Below are 12,373 nucleotides of genomic sequence, written 5' to 3' on the forward strand. Positions count from 1 at the left end.
CTTCATGAAGCTTCATTTTCCCATCACTACTGAACAGTAATGTTAGCATCCATCAAGCTTTGTGCTAACACAACATGAGAAGTATCCTGGCCGGTTGCCACGGCGATGAGAGACATTGCTCTTCTCTTCTAGATTTTTTTGTGTTTCCTGAAAAATCTGAAAATGTGTCCGAATCTGTTGGAATTACGAGGGTTAATTACTTATAAGTAAAGCCTGCAGTTAATAACGATTTTATGATGTAATAGTTGGAACAAATTATTTGCGTTTACATAATTTTCTATGGAAAAAAAGAAAGATTCTAAAATTTAACACGTTTGGGGTCAGATTGTGTTGTGTCTGAACATGCAAAAAGTTCAAACATTGTTACACACTAAGAACTGTGTATTTTTTTCTATCTATCTATCGCTCTGTCCTTCTCTCTCTCTCTATCCATCTCTCTCTCTCGCTGTCCTCTCTCTTGCTGTCCTCTCTCTTGCTCTGTCTCTCTCACTCTCTATCTATCCTTCTCTCTGTCTCTATCCATCTCTCTCTCACACTTTCTCTCTATCTATCTCTCGCTCTGTCCTTCTCTCTCTCTCTCTCTCTCGCTCGCTCTGTCTGTCTGTCTCTCTCACTCTATCTATCGATCTATATCCAATGTTAAAGAAAAAGAAAACACGACGAAAATGAACGAGTTTGAAAATTCAAACATTTATTTGTGAATTCTATGACAAAACACAGTGGGCAGTTAGAATACAAGCTACATTGGTCTAAAAAAACTTTTTTAAAAGCCCTCTTGGGATGACTGGTCTTATTTTATTTTATTTTTGTGTGTTTTTCATTCGCTTCAAAATACACAAACACTATATACAGAGGAAATGCTCAAGTGTGGTCAGTAAAGGGAGACAGCTACATATTTCCACAGCGACCTGCATCTAGATCAGCTGTTGATATTCAGCTTTTCTCAAAAACAACAACAAAATACTCTATATTGATATACTGGAATTCGCTTCCTTTTTTTATTTTTTATGTAGCTTTCATTGCATTCTCCTTTTTCATGAGGCATTACTTCAAAAAGTCAAGCATATGGTTAAGCTAATTTACAGACAGTCTTTAGCAATAAGCCTAAATATGAGCTAATGCTATTGTACATATTGCTAATAGATGTAATGAAGACAAAAGGTTTAGGTAGTTTTCTGAACAGCTGGCAAATGTGAAACCTGTAAAAGTGTGTGTTTTCAATGAAATGAAAAAATGATGACTCCTGATTAAAGCAACGGACAAGCAATTACAATGTCAATTACAAACACTTTCAAAATGCCGGCTGGCAACGGAGAGAATGCTTGATGACGTAAAGGACCAAAGGTGCATGTTGACGCCAGCAGCTCATGTTCTTCTATTTATTAGAATCAAGTAAAGAAAGAGAAGAAAGATCAATTGTTTGATTTGTTGTCATTTTATGTTCCTTTCTTTTCGAGCAACAACATTGCAATCGAGTGCAATAAGGCCAAATGTGCTTCCTAGGTATGCAAACAACAAACATATTTTTACATACTGTATTCGTATTAGCAACAAATTCCACTAAAGATTATTTGAAAAGTAATGAAATCCTCATTATCCAATCAATGTCATTTGCTACTGCAGGGTGTGATATGTAACTTTCCTTTTAAAAATAATGGCCAATTAAAAACGGATAAATAGATGAGTGACACCAACCAAAAACAAACAAACATATACATATATATTATTTAAAAACAAGTATTTCCAGAAATACCCATAAAACGCGAACTAGACATCTCCTCCTATCCTAATGCTGTAAACCATTTGTTTGTTGTCCCTCTATTGCGGTACAACTTTAGCGTAGCTTTGTTTGTGCATAAAAAACAATCTTGGTCATTGAAATAAAAGGCCTGCTGGGTTAGTTTCGACATGGAGTCCGCAGCCAATGTGACAGGCACTTTAATTATCAGCTGATCTTCAGAATGGCGGTGACGCAATGGAATGCAATACATGCAGCAAAGTATCTTTCAGTCCATTTTTTGTCTTTTGAGTTGTTATTCGTTGTGGTTTGATGACAATGAGCCGAGAATTTTTTAAGCGGAACACTATCGGCATATGAGGGGGAAAAAAAGGATTATGATGAGAGGAAAAAAAAGTAAATGAATGTCTCAAGAGGATACCACACACAAATGTTTTTGCTAAATTTGTTTGATGGTTCGTCTAGAGTATTTTTTTTTCTATTAATATTAATTGTAATTTTAGTATTTTAAATTCTATTGATTTTAAAGCAAAAAAAATAATAAGATGCAGGCTTAACATTTAATCTTCAAAGGGCAACAATTTAGGGTCTTTTCATTTTTTCTTTCTTTGTCTTTTTTCTCAAGCATATTGAGTCATTTTCCCAGTGCCACGTCCTCACTTTACCTTTCTACTATTATTATTAATCCGAAATAAGCATAAAAACAACTGCTTTTCTGGACCCTACTTAACAAATAACCTTATAGATTAAGGTAGGCAGGCATTTATTAACTCATTCACTGCCATTGATGGCAATAGACTATTTCTAGTCATTTAACATTTTTTCCACTTTTGGTAACAAGAATATGAAAAACTAGATTTTTTTTTTTTACATCTAGATCTACTTCTACAACAGATATAACAATTTTTATTAATCGTGAATTAACAATTAACAAAAAAAGTCATGTGATTAATTACAATTAAACATTTTAATCGCCTGACGTGATAATTATTATTATTTTTATTAAATTAGGGGCGTCAGGCGATTAAAATTTCTAATCGTAATGAGTCGCATGACTTCATTAGTTAACTCACGATTAATCACAAATTTTATTTCTGTTCTAAATGTACAATAAAAAAAATCTAGGTTTTCATACTCTTAAGTGGAAACAAATGTTAAACTAATAGAAATAGTTCAAATTAATTTTTGACGTCTATAGCCGTCAATGGCAGTGAATGAATTAATAGTAAAGGAGACAAATCCGGCTCCCCCACTCCCTCATAAGTTAAACATTTTTCCAGATGTTTTTAATAAAAGATAAGATAATGAATTACAGAACACTTCACCTCAACTCTGGTTGAAATCAGTCACTTTTAGGGAGGGTTCAGCCTATGCAAATGAGCCAAAGCTCCGCCTTGCCCTTATATTGCTGGGCCATTGCAGAGTACAGCTTTTGTTACCACGGCAACTAGAGGTGGACCTACAGACTTGCAGTGAGGCTAACAGCAAAAGGCAAGCACACATTTGAAGATGGATTGCATTTTCACTCATGGAGGCAGCACTTCATCACCAAGCAGGCGAATTGGGAAATAGGCAGAAAACCAAAGCGTTGCTTGGTTGTGTAATTTAACACTTAATGTGTTGACAGGCTGTACAGACCCACGTATTTGTTGACAATCAATTAAAAAGTAAATTTTCCCTTTGACTTAATAATAAGCTAATGGCTTTGCTCAGAGAGAAAAAATGCAGCAGAGATCGTCTGACATCATGTGAAAAAAGGCCTAATGTTTGCATTGAATTGCATGAACTTTGACCCACATCGCGCCAAATCACTGCCACGGTTATCCGTGTGCATTTTCCAATGAACATCCCAGGAGGACGCACACAATCATCTGCATGACTGCCATCGTCTTGGCTCAGCTTTTGACATCAGTGAAGAAATAAAACAGGCACTTCACCTGTTAAGCAACACAAAAAAAATCTCTTGCAGGTAACATCTGATGTTTTTCCTTATAATCGACAAAGACATAGTTATTACATAACACAATGGTCCCATGTTTAGAGAAAAGGTCTCAGGATTCAAAGTATTGTTGAGGTCTTCAAATGGTAGGATTTTAAAAAGGGTGTCACCTTAAGAAGTGAACGCGATGTCGTTCGGGCCAAAAAACAAAGAAGGTCTCCCCTGTTTGTATACAAAGCAGCACATGCAGGTGGGTGAGACGGTGAGTGGGAGGGGACTACATTCTTTTGTTTAGGTCCCCCGAGACTGCTGTCATAGCTCAGTGGTGTAACATGACATAGAGTGAGGATGAGGGCTTCATTAGGTCCATAGCGGTATTTATCAGAATGTCCTGCTGGTAGTATTGTGATTGTTAAACGGGTATGACGGCCCATCATCCTGGCATAACAATTACTGACGCTGAAATATGTGACCTGAAAGTGTGTGTGCAACATGAATGTGTGCAGAGCAGGGCGTGTTATGTTTGGCAGTGCACGTATGTGGCAGGTTAGGTGATGGGAGAGGAGGTGTTGACATGGCAGTGGTGTGTGAGAGGAATCATGTGTGTGTGTGTGTGTGTGTGTGTGTGTGTGTGTGGGGGTGTGTGTGTGTGTGTGTGTGTGTTCAGCAGAAGCAGTGTTTTCATTCTGTCAAAGTTTCTCCCTTCTCTTCGACGGAGGCTGAAGACTCGTGCGGGCGGTGTTTGCACTGTCCCAGCGAGGTGCGAGGGCCTCGAGAAGGTCGGGCAATGCAGTCGCAGGGTCCGTCCTGACAAATAAAAATAAAAACAACTTTATTCATTCACGAGTTCAGCATCTCAGAGAGGGGGTGGTGGGGTGGCAATCATTTTAGAACTCATTCACTGCCATTGACGGCTATAGACGTCAAACATTTATTTGAACTATTTCTATTAGTTTAACTTTTTTTTCTGCTTTTGTTAACAAGAGTATGAAAACCTAGAAAAAATTATTGTACATTTAGAACAGATATATTTTTGATTAATTGTGAGTTAACTAGTGAAGTCATGCGATAAATTATGGAAAAATGTAATCCCCTAACGCTAATTCTTAATAATCTTTATAAAGAAACAAATATTCAAATTCCAAGTAAAGCAAAAGAATGAAAGGGGACAGAAAGAAGTAAAACTTGTTTTGTCTGCCCCTGATTAAAAAAAAAACACCTCACGATTAATCACAAACTTAATATCTGTTCGAAATGCACAATAATTTTTTCCCCCTAGGTTTTCATACTCTTAACAAAAGTAGAAAAATATGTTAAACTAATAGAAATAGTTCAAATGAATTTTTGACGTCTATAGCCGTCAATGGCAGTGAATGAGTTAATACAATCATTGGACAACTATGGTTTCTGTTATTGTGCTGCCCCCTGTTGGTTTGGAGTGTGAACAACAACAGGAGTTCTTGGTTCAGAGAGACCCTAATGGGGAGTTGCAGCAATTTTTTACAACATTTTGGCTGATTTTTCAAGACTGAAGACAGAATATTGTGTTCTATGATTATTTTTACATCAAATCTACCAAATGACATAATAGACTCCCTTATTTCACCAGAACAAAAAACTTGATTCTACCTTTTTGTTCTCTAGTAACCAGCAGCAGAACATAGGTACGTTTTAGGAAACTACACTGCTTTGCCCCAAATCCAGGGGAAAAAAGCTTTTTGTTTAAACAAAAATGTTAAGAAAATCTGTGACTTTTATGCTCATATTATTTTTTTTAATGTGTGACACCTGTAACATCTGAACATTGGTTCCCTTCTATGACACAGTTAATTTAACATTTAGGAATGGCTTTTGATGGCAAAATAATAAGCACGGGGGATTTACAATCCAAAATGGTGCACCAAATTCCTCTGCTGGCGATTTGGCTCATTACAACTCCTCAAATCACTTCCAATTTAAAGGGCCAAGACTCATATCAACCATTTCAGACGAAAAACGTTTTTAAAGGAAATCTGACTGTAATGACAAGTTTTCTCCATATGATTTATTTGGTTGATACTAACATAACTATACAACAATGGCGGCGTATGTACAAATAAAGTTTATACAAAATGTATTAAACTGGAAATGTTTTTTGAAAAATGAATGTTATGTTAGTAACAACCAAAAAATCACATGGAGCAAACTTGTCATTACAGTTTGGCTCAGTGGTCGTCTCCCATCCGTAAGGTTGTGGGTTCGATCCTCACCCCTGGTGACCACGTTGAAGTATTTGCTCCCAGTGGACCTGGCAGCGTCTTGCATGGCAGCACCCGACCACTGGTGTATGAGTGTGTGTGTGTGTTTGTGTGTGTGTGAATGGGGATATGTGAGGCTTAAATTGTAAAGCGCTTTGGGCACCAAATAGTTAAATATAAAAAGCAGTCCATTTACAGTCCGGGTTTCTTTGAAGTAGTGTTCATTTGATCCGCCATTTTTAAATTTTGTCTCAGTTTTAGTCCAGATTCAATCACGCTTGTTAGTTTTTATCATAGTTATTCAACCACTCACGCACTTCGAATCAAAGTCCTTACCTCTGTCCCAGATCCCGCAGGGCTACCGTCCTTCCCTCCTCCTCCCATGATGCTGACCATCTCCTCGCCGGCCGTCTGTCTCATGAACCGCTTGTTAACAATCCTGGTCACGTTGTCGTTGCCCCCACATAGCGCCAAAGCGCCGAGACCTCCTACGTCAGCTGGCAGACATTCTGACTTGATCTCATCCACGCAGTTAAAGCCCCCTCCAACAAGGGAGTCCCTTTGCATTCCCTCTCCCGGCAAGGTGACGCCTCCCTGGCTTCGGCCGCTGCACACATTCTGTAAGAACTCCTGGACGAAGCCTCCGAAGCGTGTGTGTGGGTCAGATACGCAGGAGGGTTTCCCCGCGGCGTGAGGATGTCGCACTGGACTGGCACCTAAACAACATTGACCTTCATGAGTTATGATCGACAGTTTGAAAATAAATTATTATTTTATTTTGGTAATTTCTTTGCCGATGTTGTGTATCGGCTGCAAATTTTAGAATGATATTTGTAGCTTGGACTTAATGGATGAAGAACGTACAAGCCCTCGCAACACTTTTTAGAGCAATGTCACGGCGGTTCAAGTCCAAAGGGCGTATTTTACCTCCATCTCCCCTCCAGAGTGTCTCAGTGCTTCCCGAATGTTCCACCACACTGAAGAGGCTGGAGAGGCCGTCGGTGAGGCCGCTGAGCACGGGGCTGTCCCTGGTGGTGGTTGAGCGGGCCCACGCTGAGCCTCCACTTCCACCGATGGCTCTCTGCTGGAGGCTCCACAGGCTGCGCTCTCGAGACGAAGGTGTCCCATCCAGTCTGGAGGTGGAGCCTGAAAACAAGCAAGATGGGTCAAACTTAAAAAAAAAACTAAGTTGATAATCGCAGGAAGCATTACAGTCTACTACTCTTACAAACACCTGAGGACACGCGGCGCTGGAGCTTCGGGGATCCAAACTTGGGTGAGCAACAGGGCCTCTCGATTCGGCTGTGAACTTTGTCCAGAGACGTTGATATTTGTCTCGTTCGGGCTGACGCTAGCGGGGAAGTGGTTGTAGATGAGGGCCACGGTGACCAGGCTTTGGCGTGCAAACCTGCGCCCCGGCTGCTGGCGAGGTTGTCAGTTTGAAGCCCGATGCTGACGTATTGTGCGGCTGTTTGCGTGGACCTGGTGGACATGCCGACCGCCTGGAAAAGTAGAGCAAAAAATCTTAATCTGGTTATATTTTTCATGACAAAAAGTCATGCAGTCCGATTGAGGATTGCTACCAATGTTAATAACAGATTAATCTATCAATTATTTTGTCAATAAATAGATAAATTGGATTAAAAAAAGTTTTCATTTCCATTCCTATATTCAAAAACTATTTAACTATTTAAATCATCAGCGTAGAAAAAGCACAAACATATGAATGATTCAGTTACTGGTTTGGTTTGTAACATGCCAGGAAAATGGCAAGAATGTTGATCATTGCTTTCCAAAGTAAAAGCAGATGTTTGCCATTGTTGGTTTTTTTCATTCACAAAGATAATTCGGCTTTCATGTGAGTGTTACAGAAATACGAGAATATTTATTGTTGAGAAGGTAAAACATTATTGATTAGTTGAACAATGAATTTGTTGTTCATCGATCGATTCATTGTTGCACCTCTACTCTGATCACTAAATACAATTATGGTTATGTACTATATTACTTCTGTGTTGGATGTGTGCCTTTAAGGGGCGTGGCCTAATGAGTGATATGAGTCTACAGTCGGGTAGGGATGTTAGTGTGTGTGTGAGCATCTAAGTGTGAGATGTGGCCTCCCAGCTCTTGTAACTCAAATGTTGACTTGCAACACAAAGAAAAAATAAAATAAAAATCAACCAAGCGATGGATCATAACTCGAAAAGATTTGTATGTTGGAGCACTCAAGTCACGATACCAATCCATAGCTAATATGTACAGTCAACAGGTTGCACATATTTCTTTGTCAATTAATATGCTCATTTTGTGATTTACTTTACAAGGTGGGATCACACGATCGTGTTAAACATTGTTAATTTGAATGAAAAGAAAACAGGAAGTGTTTCAAGATCAGCCTAATTTTTGCTGAAGATATTAGAGATTAATTGAATGATTCAATCCTTTCTAATCCAGCATTTTAAGACTATAAGATTATTTTTGTTTCATTCACTGCTCTTTCTCTTTTTCAATATCTTAAATGCTTTTTTATTGTATTTGTATTATTTTAAAGTGTGTTTACAAACCTGAAAAAAGTAGGTACCATAAATGCTATAAAAAATGCCTAAGTATCATTTAAATAGGGTAGCAATGAGTTGACTTACAGGTTCCTTGCCAGATTTCCTCTCCAGAGATGAGGAGCGAATGGCTTGGCGCACACAGTTGGTCATCTCTTTCATGTCATCGCTCAAGTTTGCTGAAATCTCCCCCATTTCCAAGTCGTGGAACGTCGGTGAGGTCATCCCATCAGCCAGGCCGTTAGCCGAGCCATTGTCGACCATAGCGGTGACAGAAGTGGCAGCGCATGCGCTCCTGCTCTCCAGCAGTTCTCGATGCTGCTTGGATAGCGAGCTCAGCCACTGCTCATAAGACGACGAAAAGCATGACGAGGGCTGCTGCAGTTCAGCCGGGCCCGCCTCGGAGACACTCGGACCGAGGGGAGAGCTACCGTTGGGGTTCTCGCGCGTCTCGTTGGTCTCCCGCTTACTTCGTTGCTGCTCCATGCGTCGGACTGCGGGGGGGCTGTAGTACATCCGGATTCCGGTGCTTTCTGGAGCTGTGTGGCTCCTCTGGACGGACCCCAGATCCAGTTGTGACCCCACCAAGTTGCTGCAGGAGACACTGGCGCTGGGGCCATCCCAAGTTTTACAGGTTTCCCCGACATCTGGAGTCTGAGAAGATCCATATCAGGGAAAGTCGTTAGAACCTCCACACTTGCATCTTTCAGTTGACAATGTCAATTATAGTGTATTTTCACACACACTGCAATTTTATACATTTGCTAAACTTCTCAATGTGCTTTCTTTCTGGTCCACTTTACATCAAGTGATCGCCTCAATTTGGTTTACATATGCCAAATGCTGACGAATGGACCGTTTGGACTGCTGAAAAAGACGGAGGGATGTAAACCAAGAGTAAAAACAGCTCTCTTTTTAGGTTCACGTGACACTTTCGTTTGAAAATCGTTCAAGGCCTCCGTCTATACAACACCAATCCAAAGCGTAGTCAACATCGCCCATTTTGTGTTCACATTGCACAGGTTAAGCAAAATTGGGAGTTCATTCTGTTTACAAACACAATCAGCTGATTTGGAACAAAGAAAATGACCTACAGATGTGAAAGCAACAGGCCAGATGATCTCAGGTTGAAAAACTATTCACAATAATTGTGTTATTGACCTCATCAGTCAGACAGGTCCAATTCTTCTTGTTGGAGTCACTCAGCTGTGGACAAATCACTTGAGGCGGAGCTGCTAACTGGACCAAGCCACTCAGGTCAGCCGTGGTCCAGAATTCGGGGTCATCTAGCTCTAGTGTGGATTTGGTCCTTTACATAAAAACACATTGCAATTCAAACGTGATGCTCACAAACACTCTCCATGTATTGATATGCTGAGTGCTAACCTGGGTGACCCTGCTCCATTGGTGACATGCGAGTCTGCAGAGGACTCAGCGCCTGAAGACTTTGACTGTGGACATAGAGAAAAACACACTATGTCAGTCTTCATGATATTTGAATGCAGTGATGTGCTGGCAACCAGTTTAGGGTGTACCCGTCCTCCCGCCAAAAGTCAGCAGAAACTGGATGGATGAATATTTGTTGACTCCATAACCTTTTTGGTATTTGTACTGTTGCATGCCGACACATGTGCGCCACAATCTCTCCAGCCTTCAAGTTTCATTTACACACACTGTCCAGATGGGGGTGTTAAAGTTCAAGCTTAAAAGAGGATCAAATGTAATGAAGACCATTCAATGGCGTGCACTAACTGTAGTGTGCACGTCATGTTGCAGTAGCTTGGCAGTTGCTCAGGCGGATGTTCAACATGTGTTTAACCAAACAAAACAATTACCATCCCTTCCTTAAGAACTACAACAAACACACCAATTTCTTTATTTTTACATGTGGGTTTTTCCATCAAAAAAATGATAAACATTTCGGCTTTTATTTGAAGGTATTAACATCTGGATCTGATACACAATTCGGAAACAGTTTCCATCACTTCAAGGTAAACCTTCGAGTCGGACTCATCAGTTCATTAAACTTTCTGCAACAATTTTCCCATTCCAGCCTGGTCTTCACATTCGACTGGTGTCGCATCTCCATCTATACTTCCGGTTACAAAAACCACCAACTTCACATCTGCCCTATTGAGGTTATTTCTGACGTCACAAAAACGTCTACCCTTTTGACGTTACTCAATACAGCAGTGGTTTCGTGCTTTTTCAGAACACTACAAACAGCTGTACAGGCTATGTTCTATGTTTGATTGATTTTCGATTTGTCATCGCTTTAAATGGCTTGCTTTTAGCCATACACAGCTCTCTTCTTTTTTTATTGTTGGTTACAACTCTCACAAGTCTTCACAAATCTGTAAATGTATTTATCGTAGAACACACCTGTCAATCACATGCACCAATATTTTTGCTCTTACGAAATATTATCATATTGAAAGGCGTATCCGATCCACATGTAAATGCCTGGAAATGATAGGTAAAATCTTTTGCTGTCAAACCTAAATGTTTTCACATTATTTTTTTTACCGAGTGTTCAGAGCCAAAACTTATGCCAAGGACAACAGAATTGGCAGGAACACAAGTCTGCAACTTGGCATCCATCTTGCTTACATGTGGCCAGTCATTTTTCCAATCAGGGTGTGGCTTTGATATGAAACTGAAATACTTGCACATTATAGCACTATTGTAGGGATGTAACGATATCCAAACGTCACAATTTTAATATTACCACTATATGACCACCATACCAGCATATGAACCTCACGATACGATAATTATCACAATACTGTGGGGAGGTAGGCAATATTAAAAAAAAAGCTTACTGTACTGTATAAAACTCATGATATTGTAAAACAAAACAAAACATTGGAAACCCCCCCACAATATTGTGTTTTTGTACACAACAGTGACAAAAATAGGCTTGTCCAGTCATTTTATTTTAATTGACTCGTGACCTCGTCTATAAAAAGCTTATTAGCTGAGGTCATAATTATACATATTGTTCAAATAGTTTAAGGTTTAATTGACCTTAATGCGCATAAACAGCCTGCAATCAATAACAACACTCAATATTGAGGGAGGCACTTACTTGCTAGTGCACACACACATTGTGAATTGAGTCAATTTGTGAAAGGATCTCAAACATGTTCGGTTTCCCTTCATGTGGCCATTAGCATGGTTCTTAAATGTAGATGGGCAAACACATGCCTAATTAAAATTCAACTGCACTAATAAACCAACCACCAGAGGGTGCTGGAACTGCACAAATGGAAAACAACAGGGACTTTTCAAATGATGTGCTGCTTTTTTGACAATATTGTGGAAATTGTAATATTGCAACATCATATCACGATATTGCCGTTATCGTTACATCCCAACTAAATTGATGCTATCATGTCATAGTATCAGTTTTGAAAAGCCATCCCACTAAAACGCAATTGACATAATATAAACCATCAATTAAATGACTAATGATTATTTTACTGATCCCTAAGCTAATGACTCTTCACTTTGTTGAGAAACTCCTGTCAAAAGATGTAAGCTGAAAAAAAGTGATGACTCTCCAATGGTGTCTTTTTCTGAATTTTCAATAAAACATCAAATATAGCGGGGAACTGATGTGACCCATGACAGAAACACATCTGATGGAAGGACTGCCAAGGAAACTCTTATCACGCCATCATCCACTTCCAACTCTCATCATCTCGAGGCACACACTTCTTATCTATGACACACACGCACACGCATACCTTGGCCTCTCTCAGCCTCTGCTTCCACTCTGCTCTCTCCTGGCTGAACCGCTCTAACAGCTCCAGCTTCTCCCTGCTCCAGTTTCTCTCTCCGATCTGAATCTGTCATGACAGAGAGACAAAAAAGAGGATCATTGAGCAACATGCCCTCTAAA

The 12,373-nt window shown here is 39.8% G+C and overlaps 1 protein-coding gene across 2 annotated transcripts in view; it reads right to left on the bottom strand.

Moving 5' to 3' along the window:
* Positions 1–671: 671 nt before the first annotated feature.
* Positions 672–12,373, bottom strand: part of mtcl2 (microtubule crosslinking factor 2) — a 63,567-nt gene continuing 51,865 nt past the window's right edge. Inside the window, exons 17-25 of one of the 2 annotated variants that reach the window (XM_086068410.1) lie at positions 12,219–12,320; positions 9,856–9,920; positions 9,631–9,778; positions 8,557–9,123; positions 7,149–7,416; positions 6,842–7,060; positions 6,251–6,630; positions 4,317–4,484; positions 672–4,286 (exon numbers count right to left, since the gene is read on the bottom strand). In XM_086068410.1, coding sequence (XP_085924536.1) covers positions 4,359–4,484; positions 6,251–6,630; positions 6,842–7,060; positions 7,149–7,416; positions 8,557–9,123; positions 9,631–9,778; positions 9,856–9,920; positions 12,219–12,320 — 1,875 coding nt within the window. In that variant the 3' untranslated portion in view covers positions 672–4,286; positions 4,317–4,358. Of the gene's footprint in view, positions 4,485–6,250; positions 6,631–6,841; positions 7,061–7,148; positions 7,417–8,556; positions 9,124–9,630; positions 9,779–9,855; positions 9,921–12,218; positions 12,321–12,373 lie in introns of both variants that reach the window. The other variant, XM_086068409.1, reaches the window with a different exon arrangement.

Source organism: Leptonotus elevatus, chromosome 2 (assembly GCF_054856555.1).
Source record: "Leptonotus elevatus isolate MCC_2025b chromosome 2, RoL_Lele_1.0, whole genome shotgun sequence".
Classification (NCBI taxonomy): Eukaryota; Metazoa; Chordata; class Actinopteri; order Syngnathiformes; family Syngnathidae; genus Leptonotus; species Leptonotus elevatus.